At 40.3% G+C, this 17,676-nt stretch overlaps 1 protein-coding gene across 4 annotated transcripts in view; it reads right to left on the reverse strand.

Annotated features, from left to right (window-relative positions):
- Positions 1–11,738: 11,738 nt before the first annotated feature.
- LOC139993810 (uncharacterized) overlaps positions 11,739–17,676 on the reverse strand; it is a 179,349-nt gene continuing 173,411 nt past the window's right edge. For all 4 annotated transcript variants that reach the window (XM_072015883.1, XM_072015884.1, XM_072015881.1 and 1 more), the window contains 3 exons: positions 14,293–17,385; positions 13,545–13,882; positions 11,739–13,216 (listed from right to left, as the gene is read on the reverse strand). In XM_072015883.1, coding sequence (XP_071871984.1) covers positions 12,653–13,216; positions 13,545–13,882; positions 14,293–17,385 — 3,995 coding nt within the window. In that variant the 3' untranslated portion in view covers positions 11,739–12,652. The remainder of the gene's footprint in view (positions 13,217–13,544; positions 13,883–14,292; positions 17,386–17,676) is intronic.

A 17,676-nucleotide genomic window follows, 5' to 3' on the forward strand; every position in this document is an offset into this window, starting at 1 on the left:
TTAAACAGGGATTGCAAAGCTACCGTATGAATTTATTTTTAAAAATTAACAAAGGTTCTACAGTCCTAAAATAAAAATCCCAATGTATATTTATTTACCAGCGTGTAAATAAGTTCTATGTACATTTATATATGTAAGTTTAATAACATGAATTGGAAGTTATATTTAAAAGATTTTTTTATGATAATCATACAGGTAATGGCGTCGAATGGCGGATATAATTTGCCAGCTCTTCTTCCACACGTCCTAGAAACGTCATCATTTTTCCTATGTCCTCTTCTTTCTGGGCCATACACCATCTCCTTCCATATCAGTTGGATTGTGAACGCGACATCGATAACAAGTTTGACAGTTTCGTGTATGGATACGAATACATGCTCGTATATTCCGTTCGCACGTGACGCTCTCCGCGCATAGAAAACGCACGTGTATCATCGTAATAGTATATCGATAGTTTGGTGTGCGTGGAATATAGTTTTCGCGTGTGTGCGTTACCTTTTTCTTTTATGTGCGAACGAAATGAAAACCTGGATTAAAGGGATACTTTTTGGAATCTGAAGCAACATCGTGTTATGGTCTACGAACGGTGAGTCATAATTCTTATTTCTCATTCTTTTTTTCTTGGTGTCTCGTAAATAATTATTCGTATATCGTTTGAGATCGAATAAAAATTAATAGCAGCGCGCGGGAAATTTATTAACAGCCAGTAATCGAAGCGAATTTTCGTATGGCGTTGCCAACAAACACGAATAATTTTGTCTCATACAGAGATACGTGACCGTGCAAGCGACGGAAAAATTTCAGTCGCACCGACCACGAGTCCGATGATTAACAGCTCGGCCCTTAACGAGCACTTCGGTTCTACTTAATTAGAGATCGGGTAATTTATACGGCAGACGCGTTTCACGTTCACCGGTGACGTTCCTTTCTTCCTTTGTAGCAACGCTTCCTCCCCTATCTCACTTTTATTTTTCACCGTTAATTGTCCCGCGGCCTTAAAGAAGTGTAATAAATTTCCGTCTCGCGAACCTTTCCATACGGGCGAGGCGGCGCAGCGATTAATTATTTTCCGCTGTTTTATATACAGAACTCGGTTTCTTTGTTCACGTGGCAGAATCGATCTGCTTGATCAATACGAACAAAGAAAGCGCAGGTAGGTTTTTCCTAGCCATCGTAAAGGCGAGGAATATAAAATATTTCTTTTATATTAGAACTTTTAATTTGATTAGATGCGGCCCTTTTTATCGAGATTCAACTAGTAATTTCTGTAAGAGCCACCGTAACAAATTTATTCGATGAAAAGCCACTCTCAGGAGCCCGTAGCGTTGCACGCTGTGAAATTTATTAGTTTTAGAACCGATAGGAGATTCTCTATTGTATCGTCGATAAGCTTTTTGATAGAATTGGTTGCTCTCGAGAATATTGCCACTATAAACAAGAAACGCGATCAATTTTTAATAGCCATGGATTTTTATTACGTCACGAGGGAATTATTGACCGTTAAATGAAGTTAAATGAGTTTCTTATTGTTTCCCTCTGACCGAGCAAACAACTTAAAACGAAGTTTTTTTCTGTAAATACGTGAAAACTATCTTAAAGGCCGGCCGAATTTCAAGTGGCCTGAACGCGAACTGAAAATAAGTGGGTCGAATCGCAATTCTACTCGGCTAGTAGGTTTCTTTTTTCACGGGCTGGCAGACGGATCGATCTTCGTCTTGCTGAGATCTGCGTCGAAATCGGTTTTCCTAACCGGGAGTTACCGCGAACGCCGATAATTGATTTTACAAGTTTCAGTTGGCAAAGCCTTTTCTGTCTGTTTGTAAATCGTCAGCTCCGGAGTGCAAGCAATAGATCGCGAAATCACGAAACTTTCGCCTGGCGCACGAAGCCCATATCGACCGAACGTTTCTCCAACCGTATAGATAGGAACGTACGTAATATTTGTTTTGCCGCGATTCAAGAGTTGCTTAGAACTCGCTGCTATGATTGATCGCTATTGTTTGAAAACCGTAATTCTGATTAAATACGAGTCGATCCAAGTATGAAGAACTGTTAGAATAATCGAGGCTTTCAGAAACCATGCTGATCAGCTCCACGAAATTCAAACGTAGAAGATGACACTATGTTAAATAACTTTTGTCGCGTTTCGATTGTTTGCTGAGATGTAATGCAAGTGATTATTTTATTTTTTCTATCAAAGAGTCTTTTGATTGATAGAAATGTTGACGTTGCTGATGTGGCTGAAGGATCACATTATTATAAGACAGGATATTTATTTCATGTACTTCGCGTGATTGTTAGCTGTTCAAATCTCTTCGTGTCAACATGGAGCTCGGTCATAAAATCTCCAAAATTATTCGAATTTGGTGCGCTTTATTGGTATGTGATTTACGATAACCAACGATAATCAAGAATAACGTGGACTGAAATGGTATATATTACTTTGCGATAGTAAATTCTAATTTCGCGGCTATTTCGCTCGCGCGAGAAATGCGACAGAGAAAACATAAATTATCGGTGACGATCGTTGGCAAGGAGTTGTACACGTGCTCGTCTTACGCGGTTAGAAAACTTCTCGTTCACGTCACGGAACGTACCCGGTGAATTTAAATTTCGACACGGCCCTGATTCTGATTTTCATCTCTGCTCGTTGGCTTCACGTTCGTCCATTTGTCTTCGTATCCACGTTTGTGCCTCTACCACCATTTTTATCGAGTTTGCTGGTGCAACCGGAATTCAAGTAGATACGAGCTCGCGGCTCGAGATCGCGCGGAATACCGTTCAATTGAATTTCAGTTAGAAGAGAATTGCGTGTTGCACGATCGATGTCGTTCATCGTTCGCGACTAGCGCCGTTAACTTTTCCTGATTCGACTAATTTTCAAGAAAATCAGAGATTACTTTCCAATGATATTCTATTATTCTTCTTCGTATCTCTCTATTTCCGAGTAAGTTTGTTATCGCCTTCTTTTCAATCTACGAAGCTCCATTTTACTGATCTAATTGTTTTCAGTGCTCTACATAAAGATTTCCAAATTTACTGCATCCTGTCTCTTCCGTCGAATAACATCCGAGTTAAATCAACTCGATTTGACTTAATTAAATGTAAGTAAAATGAATTAAAGGATAATATGGTTTGACGAGAAGGAAAGTTCACTGATTTGCCCATATCCAATTCCGTGTCGAGCCGCGGAGAACATGGAATAACTTGGTCAAGTGCATCAAGATTTATTCAATGATCTTCACGATGCAAGATCGTCTCTCTTTACAGAGACAGCATCTTCGTTCACTCTTTTATCAATAAATCTTCTTAGTGTCAGGAAATATGCAGAAAATACTTCAGTCGTGTGTTTCATCCCCAATATTCGCCTATCTGTTCGTTATTTATTGTACGTAGAATTCGAATTCGATGAAATCCTGCGATATCGGGAATTTCAGGAAAAATATAATGAACGAAACAACGAATCGCTGATAAACGGGGTGGAAAAGCAAAGCGACTCAAAGAGTGAGATAGCTGCATGGATCGCAACAATTTGCAAGCTATCAAACTGTTGAATCGATACGATCCGATACCTGTATGACAGCTGCTATTGAGAGCGTTGATGACTAGAAGCTTAGTAAAGCGCGCTTTTGTCACTGAATGGGTATTTTATCATGGAAAATCGTGATTAAGCGTCGAGATTGTAATATCGATCGATCGACCCTTTTGGTTCGGCGTTCGTTTCCTCAAATTTGATATTTCCCCAGCCAGAGGGAATAACAGTTATACAGATATAAAAATGAAAAAGGTCACGAAACTTTGGATGCGGTCGAGCTTTTTCTGGCGACGGCCAGCAAGTTGGATAACCGAGAGCGCAATGACGAAAGAAGGAATGGTGTAACAGGAATTTCATCAGGCAAAACGTTACAAACATCAGCCTGTGTTATTCAGCCACCGCCATGGAAAACACTCGCACGATTTTGCTAAAGTTACATTAACCTCGATGCATTCGAGACGCGAGTTATTCACGGCATTTCGAGTAACGCGGTACATTCTCCAATTAATTTATCTCGCTGGAATACGAATTTCCCCGTTACATCCGGCAGGTTGAGGCTGATGAACAAACATCCGTTAAAAAGAAACAATATACGTGTTTCGGAATGTTACAATTTATGTTTACCTCTTGACATAACGCAATGGCGATCGATTCAGATTAAACGACTTCAAAAATAATTACTTCTTTATCTTGAAAATTTTCTGTATATCTACATCAGATGTTGGGTCGTTCGGAAAGATTGTATTATTCTTCATGGTTGATAGATTTTATTGTGTGTTCGACGAGGTTGCAAGGAAATTGTTTATTGCGTCGTTTTGATAAATAATAAAACGTTGAGTTCTTAGTCAGGCATTAAGTACAATATTTACATCTTAAACAATCGATGCTTTTAGCTTTTCATAGGAAATGTATTGTAATGTTTAACAGAATTTAACATAAAAAACGACAGTAAAATAGATGTTAGTGATAAAAATTACTGTAATAAGGAGTACTAATTAAAAACATATGCGAATGAACTGACGGGTATTAAAAAGTGACTATGGAATATATGCAATTTCAAGGTTCCTACATCGTTGTTGAACGACATGGTATATTTTTCTGAAACGATTACAGGCATTTCTGTAGGTCAAAAATATCGATCGGTGAATTATTTTGGGTCAAGAACTTCGGGATATTTACAGGCGGTAGAATTTCTTTATTTTTAAAAATATTCAAAGTGAAATTCGTGGGCCTACGTGTTTCGTCGTCGCGTCTCGATGCACGCGACAGCTCGAGTTTTCGTGCATCACGAAATTTGCTGGAAAATCCTGTTGCCACGTTGATGTATGAATAATACATGGATGTTTTATCGAAACAACGACAAGAGATGGAACGAGTGTTACTTTAGATACGATCAAGTCAGCTCGTTCAACGAGAGCAAAGAAAATGGTTATTGTTTAATTAAAACGATTTCCATTTTCTGATCGCAAACACATTTCAATGTTTGTAACAGTAGAAACGAGAATGGGATTACGAAACAGAAAGACAGCTTGTTTCTTGGAAATATGAAAAGGGTATTTGATGCGCGGATATAGCGAATGGATGGCTTCGATTGATTCGAATAAAACCACATAATTCTCGTTCTCTGTACACTAGAAATCTCATCAAAAGCGAACCTTCTATAGCGATACCAAAGCCATGCTTTTCCGACTAAATTTAATACGTCTGAATTAAAAAATGTGACATGCGGTTGATTTTTCGTTCTGGAAATATAAATAATGTGTGTGTTATAAAAAATAATAATGGATGAAATGCGATGAAAGGGAAGTGTATGTGTGCATATCAGTTAGCAAACACGTTCGATTTTAATTAAAATACTGGTTAATAAAAATAAGGTATTATAAAATCATTTTGCGTTTGATGTTTCAGTATTGACAAAAGCTCTTTGTACACGAAATATCCAAATGCAGATAAATATTAAATAATAGGGATTAAAACGTGTTTCATCTACCGTTTTCCAAAATGCGGACGAATAATGTGCATAAATTTTCCCGTGCTAAGATGGCCAATGATGACCGAGGGAGCTATATAATTTCATGTTAATCCGATTTCATCATCATTGTCATAATTTATAAGTTGCATGTGGCTTTCTACTCTTAGTTGCAGCACCGGGAAATCTAATTGTCATCTTTTTGTAAAGATTGCATCATTGCATCGATATAATATTATTAGAAATATTCGAATATGGTCTATTCGTCGTAATTGTTAAAAGTACACTGCTAAAAGATGAAAGGAAGGAAAAAGAAAGCGAGGAACAAAATCCCGGGTTGAACGATGCAAAGCCAACGATGTTGCATTAAAAAATATTTTGGAGAAAAATTTTACTCCGGGGATAATATTTAGTAGCCTATTACCCAAATGCACTGATTATACGCGTCGCCAAAGATATTGTTCCCGGGAGGAAATTAAACGAAATAAAACCCCCGGCACATGCTCGTCGGATTATTCCACTGGAAATCCAGCTGGAAAGAGAAGAGGCCGAAAATCGTGCCACGCTTATGAATTATCGAATATGTCGTTCATTCGCGAACGTGTTCGTTGCACGTAGATCCAACGTAAGATTTTTCAGTTACGTATAGGTAGTCACAAAGGTCAAAATAAACACAAAAGTACAATGAAATTGTAATAAAATTGGAAATTTTGTAATTACCAATACAATTTTATTTCCAGGTGCTGTCGTATTAAATGTTCGTTATTTCTTAATTTCTTTTAGAAAGATGTTAATGTATCGAGTAAATTCAAATTAAATTACTAGAAATAGTAATTACGATGTTGATATAAATAGTCACGAGACCGATAATTATCGAAGATAATGTACGATTCGTGTATTGTTAACAGTGCACTGTACATTTGATCATTCCCATTTCATCAGGAAATTAATTGAAAATACAATCATGGTTATCGTTCTCATTATTGTTTGACATACAAGCTATCATATTTGCTAATCATAATAAACCTTAGATATAACGCTCGATATCTTCGTTTATTCAGTTTCAATAGAAAAATGATAACGCTCTATAGGTTCTATAAATCGAGCAAGTAAAATTTGTTTCACAGAAATCTATCGATCGTTTTATAAAGATAATTTAATTGAGTTTAATTGACGGTTCAGTCATTAAGCTACGAGAAGTTTAACTTTTGTCCTTTGGTATTTTATTTAACCTAACAGAGTTACTTTGCAGTAGACATGGAACTTGTTAATTTCTATTCATTGCACAAATGAAAAATCGCGTCGAGAAATGTTACTCTCTTGTAAAGTTCTCCCATGGGGAAGCAGCATATCGCGGTTTTGCTGTCGTCCAACAATCAATTGAAATCGCCGAAAGTCAGAGTGAAAATTTTTTGTTCGCTGTCATCGATTTTTCGATTTCTTCCTCCATTTGTCGCTCGGCTGAATTTTTACGAGGCAATTTTTTTTACAAGTGAACACGAGTTCTCATGGCGAGAGAGGGATGTTTGCAAATTTTCGATCGCATCGCTGAACAGCCGGTATATGGCCGAAAGCTGATGTTTCAATTCCTTTTAAGGTTCAATTGTTCTCCGTTTTGTGCACTCTACATGCAATATCTCACTTTTCAATGGTATATTGTTCATTGTTTGTAAATTATCAATTAACTTTTCTCGACTATCTGTGACTCTGTTATCGTTTTTGGACTTTTATATCCAATCTCATTTTCATTTTAATCGAAATCTCCATGGAAATCAATAAACCGATGATCGGTAAATCAACATTTTGTTTTAAGAAACACATTAGCATCCACTTCGATATTTTTTTCCAACCTAAGGAACAAGAGATACGATTGTTTCCAAAATAATTCAGAAAACAGCAGGATTAACAAATAGAAACATGATCGAGATTACATTTAATCAGATTGGAGCGCCAGAATAACATGCAGATTTGACGATGAAATGCAATTATTTGCGAACTATGGAACCACGCGAACACTCAGCTATCTCACGAGTTCCTCGGATCTTGTCTATCGTTATCGACAACCCCGATTCCCATTCGCAGAACATGACGCTACGAATCGTGCATGTAACACCGTTTCCAACCAAGAGCTCAACATTTCAGCTAAGACCGAATCCGTCTTATACAGTGGAAGGGTAATTCCGTCACTGGGACTTAATCGTGGCAAAGCACGTGTTGCGATCGAAACAACATCTATCCAGCCCGTTTCCACGCCGAATTTCAAGGAAACGAGCCGTCTTCTCTTCTTCCCTGCCTCTCTCTCTCCTTCTCTCTCTCTCTTCTCCTTCGAATAGAAAGATGGACCATCGATGAAATTCGGTGGTCTAACTTGTCATTGGTGACGAGTAACTTGGAAGTTGGCAAATTCGAAACTCTAAATCGAACTAATACACTTAATGGAGCAAAAGTGGGGGAAAATTGTTTGGTTTCTAGCGGTGAACTAATGGCAGCGAAACTGTAATCAGTCTTAATGCTGATTTTGCGGCTTTAGTTTTCCGGTTGTTTGGCTAGGATCTCTTTGATTCCTTTAGTTCTCTGAGCACGATAGTCGTATTGCCACCGATATTTACGCAATTTCATATTTTTATTAACCGACGCTGAACATTAACTTGTTCGAATGAACAAAGTACGTACTATTGTATTTTATTTTGGACATTTTAATATAATCTTGTATATTATATGCATTTTATATATTTGTAGGTATTTAAGCTTCTTATAAATACATAAAAATTCGTGGTCTAGCGATAGCTAGCTGCCTTGACAGGGTACGGCTTTTGAGAAAAAGCCTTGTTTGCTCCATTTGTGTGCTTTTTAATAGCGATAGAGAAAAAAGAAGGTTAGAGAGCGAATAGGTTCGCTTGAAACCGCAGTCAAGATCATGATAAACGAGTGAAGTACGTGATTTTAGCGAGTTACGTAATCTCAGCCGGGGGCTTTTCAGCTAACCGTTTGGTGTCGAATCGGAAAAGTCTCGGACGTAATCGGAATCGTGAAGAAGAGAATTATGTGGGAGAGCGGAAAACGAACGAGTAATATCGATCCGCGGTACTCGAAGTGTTAACCGAGTTGGCGCAAGTCCGACGCAAGGACAATCGGCCACTGCGTTAGTGCTCTGTCTGCGGTTCCAGGATTGTTTCCGAAAGAAGTTCCGTCTTCTAACTAAAAACAAAGGATCTTTAAAAAGTTTCTCGGACTTCTTTAGCTTCGAAGAACAGAAAAAAAGGAAGGGTTGAGAAAGAATTAATTTAATCAGACGCGCGATTCCTGAAAATAAGTAGCTAACTTTGTAGATTATTTTCTTCAATTCGCAACAGTAGTTATTTACGGCTATAGTTACTCGATAAAGGATGTATCAAGCAATCTGTGAAAACCGTTCCAACGAATTTTATTTTATTTTATTTTTTTTTTTTTTTTTTTTTTTTAACAAAAGCCACGAAGTATTACGTGAAAAGGATCGATTTATGCATGGTGCTCGATATTTCTGATAAATAGCGATGGAGAGGAGAGAGTTGGAGGAGATCGAAATTTCATCGATAGCGACCGATAATATGTGAGAATCGAGCGCTCGAAGGTACCATTATTTTCGACGAGATGTCGAGATAGGCATTGCGGCTCCCACTATCACAGACATTTCTATCAGTTCATACAACCCGCGGCACGATAAACCGGCTTACAATTAGTCCTGCTTCAGTCATTATTCGGACCAAGTAATTAAGAGCGACTTTAAACGAGGCGCTATCGTTATTAGAGTAACCGGTACTCGTTTGAATTTTCATGAAATATGTTGGGAATTAATCCTCTGCTAATACAACAAAATCAGCAAGTATTTAGAATTAAAAATTTTGAAAGTGATTATTTCGCATATCTATCTATCGCAATCAGATACAAAAAGTACGTATCTTTAATTCTTTGTAGATAGCAAAATTAATAATTGAGTCGTGTACTATGGTATTTAATATAGATAGTAGCTGTCTAACAGCCGTAATTTAGATGATTAAAACGATACAGAGATTGTGTTGAACAACGAATTCAATGTAATCGTGCAGCTGCTTTAGCAATTAGGTACTGCGGAGAAATATTTTCGACGTTATCTCTAAACGTTCTGAAAAAGTCGTTTATTGTTTTACGGAGTAGCTATTGAAATACCGCTTTGAAAATAGTTACGAGGGCATGATGATTCAAACAATTTCAATTTGCGTTGAATGCACCGTCTTAGAGAAGTTTTCTTTGAAAGCCACTCCTTGTACCTTTACACGTTTCTACATTTTGTCGTAAAAGACACGTTGTGTTTTTACCCGTTTCTGCTCGTCTTTCCGTGCGACGCTTCTAAAGTGGCAAGATTAGAGAAAGTTTTTTCCAAGGCTGTTTCCCGGTTCTTTCCGTCACATCCACCGCGCTCAATCCGAAGCTTGTCTAGCTTTTAGGTAAACTTTTTAAGCAACAGCTGTATAAATAATCGAAACGCAACGTACAATTCCACCGTGTTTTATCTTTCTTTCTGATTGAATTTGCTGATTGAAATATCAGCAGGTTCGAATTAGGAATCTGAAAAATTCTGTAATTTACTATACGGTTAATACCGAATCATCGACATGGTTCGAGATGAATCATTCTGTAAACTACCCAGATTTTTAATTTAATAACTTTAAAAATTTGTTTGCGATATATTAAAATATTTCCGAGTGACTGATATTACTAAATAAATTAATAATTAGATATCCTCGATGAAGATACTTTGTTATTTAAACGGTCGATATTTTAATTTTGAAATTGTGAAAGGCGGAAGATCTCTTGTTCAGTTAAGTTTTCAGGTTGATCAAAGAGCTGGTGTTTTTGTTTGTAATAACGTGATTCGAACAAACGAACCGGCCACTTTTAATGCGAGGTTTTTTTTCAGTAGCATTCGCGCATTTGAACGTATCCGCGATTAATGGTCTCCATTTAGAATGTAACTGTAGGACAGTAGGTGGCTGGTGAAGCGTGCATCAAACGGGATTAAAGAGCGAAACGAAAAACGTTTGGACAGCTCTATCAGCCGAGAAAAATGTGTACGCTGTGGATGGTTTCCACTCTACGTTTTTGTCCTTTATTTCACGCAATTTCGTGTCCTCTGTGAACGACAGCCCACCGCCCTATCACCGCGACATCTTCGCAACGCGTTTCTCGTCTTTGACATCTTCCAGCAGAAGTTCTGATTCATTGTTTCTCGATATATGATAGATCGATTGTGATTAATTTGTAAATTACAATTATCAATTACATTACGAATCGGTGGTTAGTTTCCGGTTGCTGGAAAAAGGGAAGCAGAAAAAGAAAGAAAATCAGGTTAAGATTGTCAGCAGGGATTAATGCAAGGAAATACGATAAGTGGACAGGAGACATTTCGTTGAGACGCCGGAAAATTTATATAAACTACGGAGAATCGGGTTGAAGAGATAGAAGCGAACCGAAATAGTTGGGAGTACGCGGCTTATTTTAAGGATTCCAATTATCCGAAACATCCCGAGTATTCTATCGATTTTTCTGCTTCGAATATTTATTTATTTGAATAATTTTAATATTTTTTATTTTAACATCCTATTCATGGAATTCATATTTTATTCTATTTTATCTGTCGGAGATTCGTCAGTCATTCGAAACGTAAAATTATTCTTGGAAATTTTTGATAGCTGGATATCTTTTGTTTTTTGGAAAGTGGATATCTTTGGATGATAATAATTTAGAAGGGATGCTCATACAACAAGTTGTTGGTTAAAAAAGAATTTGCATTTTTATTACAGTGACATATGTATATGTTACAGTACACAGCATGTGAGATCTTTCACGATGCATTCGAACATTCACGATACACACTTATCGACCGTATCCGGTTCTATTCAACGCAACGAGCAACATGGCCTATCGCAGTTACATTCTCGCTAGAGCCCAGTTTCTCTTTGTCACCTGAACTACGATTCGCTGGTTATTACGCAACCTAATTTCCAATGTATATTCTGATAACATCCGTGCCGTTTAGCCTATGATACAGCAAAGAGGTGCGATAGTCCCACAGTACCAAATATTCGTATCCACGAGTGCACGTTTCCACGATGCAACAACGATATCAACGATATACTCGAAAAGTCGCGAACTCGAAGAATCAATACCGGCGTTGTATGTTTTGCTTAATTCACGAACGCGAAAAGACGTTTTTCGTTTTTGGCGAGTCGATTTTAACTTCTACGTCGAGCCAAGCGGAATCAATGCTTTCAGCCTAACTGAGCTACATTTTGCTAAATGAAGAATCGTTGAAATTGTTCGCCTAAATTGTTTAAATTCTTCTTGAACGTCGCTGTTCATCTCGCAACAACGATTCGAAACTGTTCACTTATGTACAAACGTGTCTCGTTACCAGCGTACGAACGATCCACGAACGATGATCCTCGCACGATAGTGTCGTACCTTCGCCACGCGATTCATCATCGTCTGACAGGGTAACTGGCCCCTTGCTGCGTTGCTAGCGGAAATTCAAGAACGCAGTTATACGAAACGACGCGTCGCATTGTCCGCTGTTACGCCGTTACCCATGCGACCGGTTTGCCGAGCCATTTAGAAAACACAATACACCATGCTTCGCGCGAGTCCGAATGGGTCCTTGCGTACCATGTTTATACTCATAAATCGTCCAGAGAACGCGACTGCTGCGTAATGAAATTCTCCGATCCTACGCAGACCACGATGCACCGAACACACTTGCCGTACAGAGCCTGTTACGTACGTTCACGATCCACCGAGTAAAGCTACATCGAATAAAGTTAAGACTCGTAGAAAATTCACATATAAAATGCTCGGTTAACTAGGTCGTTCACTTTTAATGTTTGCACAAACGCGACACAAACTTTTTGGCTGAAGTTTCTTTTCGTCGCTTCAAAGTCAACGATCTTCCTTGAGAGCTTTTCGTTTCGGTTGATTAGTTAACTTCGATTTGAGGGTTCGAGTTCGATCGAGAAGGAGAAAACTGCCACGAGTCGGGAAGGTTACGCGTTTGACGATAGAATCCAGGAGGAAAAATCATCCAGATCTGTTCAAACGTTCGAAACCTCCACGCCTCGGGAGTTTTTTAACTTGTCTCATACATTCAAGTTAGTGTTGCCCATACTGTTGATGAAGTTCGAGTGTTGACCGTCTTGGCTGGCCTGTCTGGCCGCGTGTCCAGCTTCTCCGCTCTGAATGCTAAAGTGTCTGTAGGAAATGTACTCCGGAGGAATCGGTTGTTCCCTTTTCACGGTCTCTCTTTGCTTCTTCACCTTCAGATAGCCGAGAACGGACACGAGAAGCAAGAACACAACGAATCCCATGCAACAGCCGACTATCAAACCCAAACGTCTTGTCAGGAAACTGCTGACACTACCGACATCGCCCATCGACGAACCATCGCTGCTGATTACCGCGTCCGGCGATTCCAGGGTCTTCACTTCGGTGCAACGACTCGTAGACGAATCTGCCATTTGCATATCCGACGGCGACTCCAATGTTTCGTGGTTCGAGAAGTTAAATTGGTCCATCGTGTCTTCTTCGAGACGTTGGCCCATCCAATTGCCCAAGCCAAATACGCAGATCAAATACCGGGTGTTTGGGGAGAGCTTTGAGAGTTTCGTCGAACGCGAATTTGGCTCCAGGATCTTTGCTCGGATCTGAAAATTTTATCGAGAAAAAGATGATTAACAAGATTAGAATTTTTTTTACAGAATACGGTATACTCATAATATATTAGAGACTAATTCGTAGATCATGTACCTCTATGAATCTGATCGTGTCAGTCACGATTTGATGCGTTTTTAATCGATATAAGCTCTCGTATATAGATGTAGGTATTTAGAATGATCGAGAAGAAAAACACGAAGATGTAAAGAGAGGTACATGAAAATTAATCACTGAACATTGTACAAATTGAGAAATTCCATAGAGGCCGAGGATCAATAAATTAGCTATTACTATATAAAGGCAATGTCTTGGTGTTACCTCATCGATGTTTTCCATTGTGTGGTAAGCCACTTGATAGCCGCGAATACCCGAGTGATTTCTACTCTGCCACGATACCAAAACGGAGAACGGTTGGATATCTTGAATCGCAAGTTTCAAGACGAGAGGCGCGGAACAGAAGGCGTGCGGGTCCAGCTCGAGGAACACCAATCCTTGTAATTCTGGTGGCTGTTGGCACCTGAGTAATCCGCTGTCCATGTCGTTCATTCGCAATCCACCCCCTCGATTCCGTGTTACGCCACCGCCCACCAGCTTCTGATGATCACGCAGCCACTCCCAGAGCTCTTGAGATTCGCAACCGCAGTGCAGTGGGTTCTCTATATTCAGAAAAACGTTTAATCTTGCATAATTACTGTTTCACGAGAGATGGATGAATATCGCTGTCGTAGAAGTAAAGGTTGCTACACTATACCTCGGGAATGTTAATAACAATTTTACACTTTTACGGCACGTGCTCTCTATCTAAATCATAATTATCCAGAGAATTATAGAATTTCAGGGAATCTTAGAATTTATCTTTGAATTTTTCTGAATGTGAAGTGGATCGTGCGATGGCAGTTAGCACCATCGACACAATGCTGACGAAACGTTTGGAACTCAACTTCCTTAGAAACGTAGTTCGTATCTTAGATTCTACAAACTCTATGATATCAGCACGAAAGTCTCAAATCTTTGAATAACTGTAACTGAAAAAGGTGAGTAGGAAAAAAATATTTAAGTAGATTACCTTCTGCACGAAGACTCCGTATTTGCGTTTCCAGTGGTCGGAAGGCATTCAACGGCAAATTCTCTAAATAATTCCTACTCAGATCGAGAATTCTCAGTTTCTTCAAGGGCTTGAACGCATCCGGAGAAATGGAAGATATCCAATTCCCGTAGAGATGAAGTTCAGCGAGATTCTCGAGATGTTGGAACGTGCTCTTACCCACACCGCCGATCTGATTATACGAGAGATCCAGCACTTGTAGGGCCTTTAGATCAGGCGGGAAATCCTCGAGTTCTTTCAAACGATTGTGCGTGAGATTAAGTATCCTGAGGTGTTCCAGTCCTTTTAATCTCTCCTGAGGCAGTAGTTCGAGCTCGTTCATGCTTAAGTCTAAGGTTAATAGTTCGAGCAAACTGCGGAACGCGCTCGGCGACACTCGCGAAATCATGTTGTTGCCCATGAACAAGTGCATTAACGCTGGGAACGCTTCGAAGTCCTGGCTCGTAACGATCGTCAGATTCGTTCCAGAAATGTGAATCTCCTGAAGAGCAGGATACTTTGCTTTTGAACTAATCTCGTGTATCCTGACTAATGGATTGGCCGTGACATTCAACCAGGTTAAGTTTGGGATATTTTGCGCGGACAGGGCGACAGCCGGGATCTGATGAAATTTGTTAGCGGCCAACTCGACTTTGCGAAGTAAGTTGGATCGGGCAAAGAAGTTGGCCGGCAAAGCAGCTAGATGATTGTGACTCAGGTCTACCGATATCAATCGAGAGAGATTCACGCCGGCGAACCCAGAAAGAGTCATGATGTAATTACCACGCAGATCCAATTCCCGTAAATTGGTCAACCCGTTTAACTTTGACATGTCTACGTTTACAATCACGTTGTTAGCCAGTGACAGAAACTCAACGGTAGTTGCGTTCGCGAACACATCGTACGGTATCTCTTGAAATCTGTTACCGTCCAGTTTTACTTCTTTCAACGAGTCCAAACCAAGGAAGAGAAGACTAGGTAGCATCCGGAGGAGATTGTTGCTTAACAGAAGTTTACCAAGATTCTTATTCTTCGAGAATATCTCTGGTGGCATTCTGTAGAGCTGAGAAGAATCCATAGCCAGATGTTGAAGAGACGGTAGTCCGTCTAAAGAATTTCCATTGATCTGACTAAAATTGTTGTACGATATTCTTAACACCCTGAGTCCAGGAATGTCAAGACGATCCAACGTAGAGGCAGTGAGATGATTGTGTTCCAAATTCAATTCGTACAGGTTGTTCAACCCTCTGAACGCTCCGTTTTCGATTACGCTAACGGTACAGTTCTTGAGATTCAACGTCCGGATCGGTAAGCCCTCTTGGAAGATCTTGTCGTGCAACACGTTCAGATGATTGTTGGCCAGGTCAAGCACGCGAAGTCGCTTTAAAGCGGTCAATGCATAAGGGTCCAAGCGACGCAGCCCATTGTCCTGCAGATAAAGTTCTTCCAGCTCGTGTAATTCCGAGAAAGTTCTCACTGTGACGTGGCTTAAGCGGTTCATGCTTAGCTCGAGGAACTTGAGCGCCTGCATCGGCTGAAAGGCGGTGTCCTCGATTCGTGAGATGGAGTTATTTGTTAGATATAATCGCTCAACCAGCAACAGGTCCCGGAACAAAGGAGCCTGGAGGCGGGTTAATCTGTTGTGGCCGAGCCACATGATTCTGACCGACGCTTGGCCTCTTAAGGAATCATTGTGCAGGACACCGAGGCCGTTGTTGTCTAACTGTATGGAGACCAACGAGCTGCCGCTGTTCCCATTTTGTCCGACATCGTTCGACACTTGGAACACATCGCCCAACACCGCCAAAAGATTACCTTGAAGATTCACGTGTTGGAGGCTGTGCAGGGATCTCAAAGCGCCGGTTTCCATGTCCGTTATCGCGTTATTCTGTAAATGCAGTTCCAAGAGCGATGGTAAAGGCGCGAAAACGCCTCTCTTTACTTCGGTAATCTGATTGTCTTGCAGTCGCAGCTCTCTCAACGACTTTGCTTTCGCGAACGTCCCCACCTCCAGCTCGCGGATGTTGTTTCCATCTAGAGACAGGGTCGAGAGATTGTCGCAGTGCTCGAGAAAGTCTCGCGGCACTTTCTCGATGTAGTTGCCGCTCAAGTGTAGCTGTGTCAGGTGGCTTAACGTCGCTAGACCGCGCGCGTCGATTTTCCTAATAGCGTTTTGTTGAAGATACACCACCGATAAGCTTGTACTTCCAGCGAACGTTTCAGCGGGTATTTCCAGGATGTTGTTCTCCGCCAGGAATAGCTCCTTCAGCTCTGGTAACTTGGAGAACACGCCGCGGATGTAATGAATGTGATTGTTACTAAGATCGATGGACCTAAGCCTCTGGTTTGCTCTGAACGTGGATACATCCAGTGACACGATCTTGTTGTGGCTTAGATCGATGGACTCGAGATCGATCAGTGATATGAACGCGTCCTTATCGACGAACTCGACGGCGTTATAGTAGAGAGACAGAGTCTTGAGGGACGGACAGCAGCGAAAACAGTTGAGCGGGATCTTCTTGAAGTTGTTGCTGGTTAGATCGAGAAAGTTTAGAGCATCTAATCTCGAGTATCCATCTTCTGGAAGCTCGGATACCTCGTTCCAGGCTAGTCTAAGCGACGTTAGGTGTTCCAATCTCCTTAAAGACGTCATAGGAAATACTCGGATTTTATTTTCAGCCAGACTTAGATCCGTCAGAGTATCTTCCAAGCCTGCGAACGCGTATTCTGATATTTTTATTATCTGGTTGCCCTTCAGGTTCAATTTAATCAGAGAAAGTCCGTAGAAGCTGTAACTAGGAAGCTCGTGCACCAGATTCGCCTCTAAATCCAGAGCTTTCAGGGAACTCAAGGTTGCCATCGCCTTCTGTGGCACGTGTGGAAGTCGACCAGACACCAGCGCCAAGGATTCTAAACTTTTGCTTAATCGTTTAAACGCATCTTCGCTTATTTCGCGAATTGCCGAATGAGATATCTGCAGATGCCTGATCTGAGAACCGGCTGGAAAGGCGATAGATCGAAGTTCCTCCACTCTTCTGTCTAGCTCGTAAACGCTTAGGGATTGAACTATCGCTCCTGGAACAGTCGTTATCGTAATTCACTCGATCTACTTAACCAAAACACGTAGATTATACGCTGAATATGTGATATAATGGATTCAAAGCTATTCGAGACGTAATATCTGTTTGCATAAAAACCAATTCAGCGAGATAAACGTAGGAGTTACTCAAGATCCCTTAATTGAGAACACAATCTAAACGTATTCGGGTAATTATTCCGTGCGGTGTTGAATACAAGCTCGCTTAATCGGGTCTCGGGACAAAGGGGAAGAAAATCCCGTCCGGCGGAAACGAAATCCCTTATTTA

The sequence above is a fragment of the Bombus fervidus genome, chromosome 13 (assembly GCF_041682495.2).
Source record: "Bombus fervidus isolate BK054 chromosome 13, iyBomFerv1, whole genome shotgun sequence".
NCBI classification, from domain to species: domain Eukaryota; kingdom Metazoa; phylum Arthropoda; class Insecta; order Hymenoptera; family Apidae; genus Bombus; species Bombus fervidus.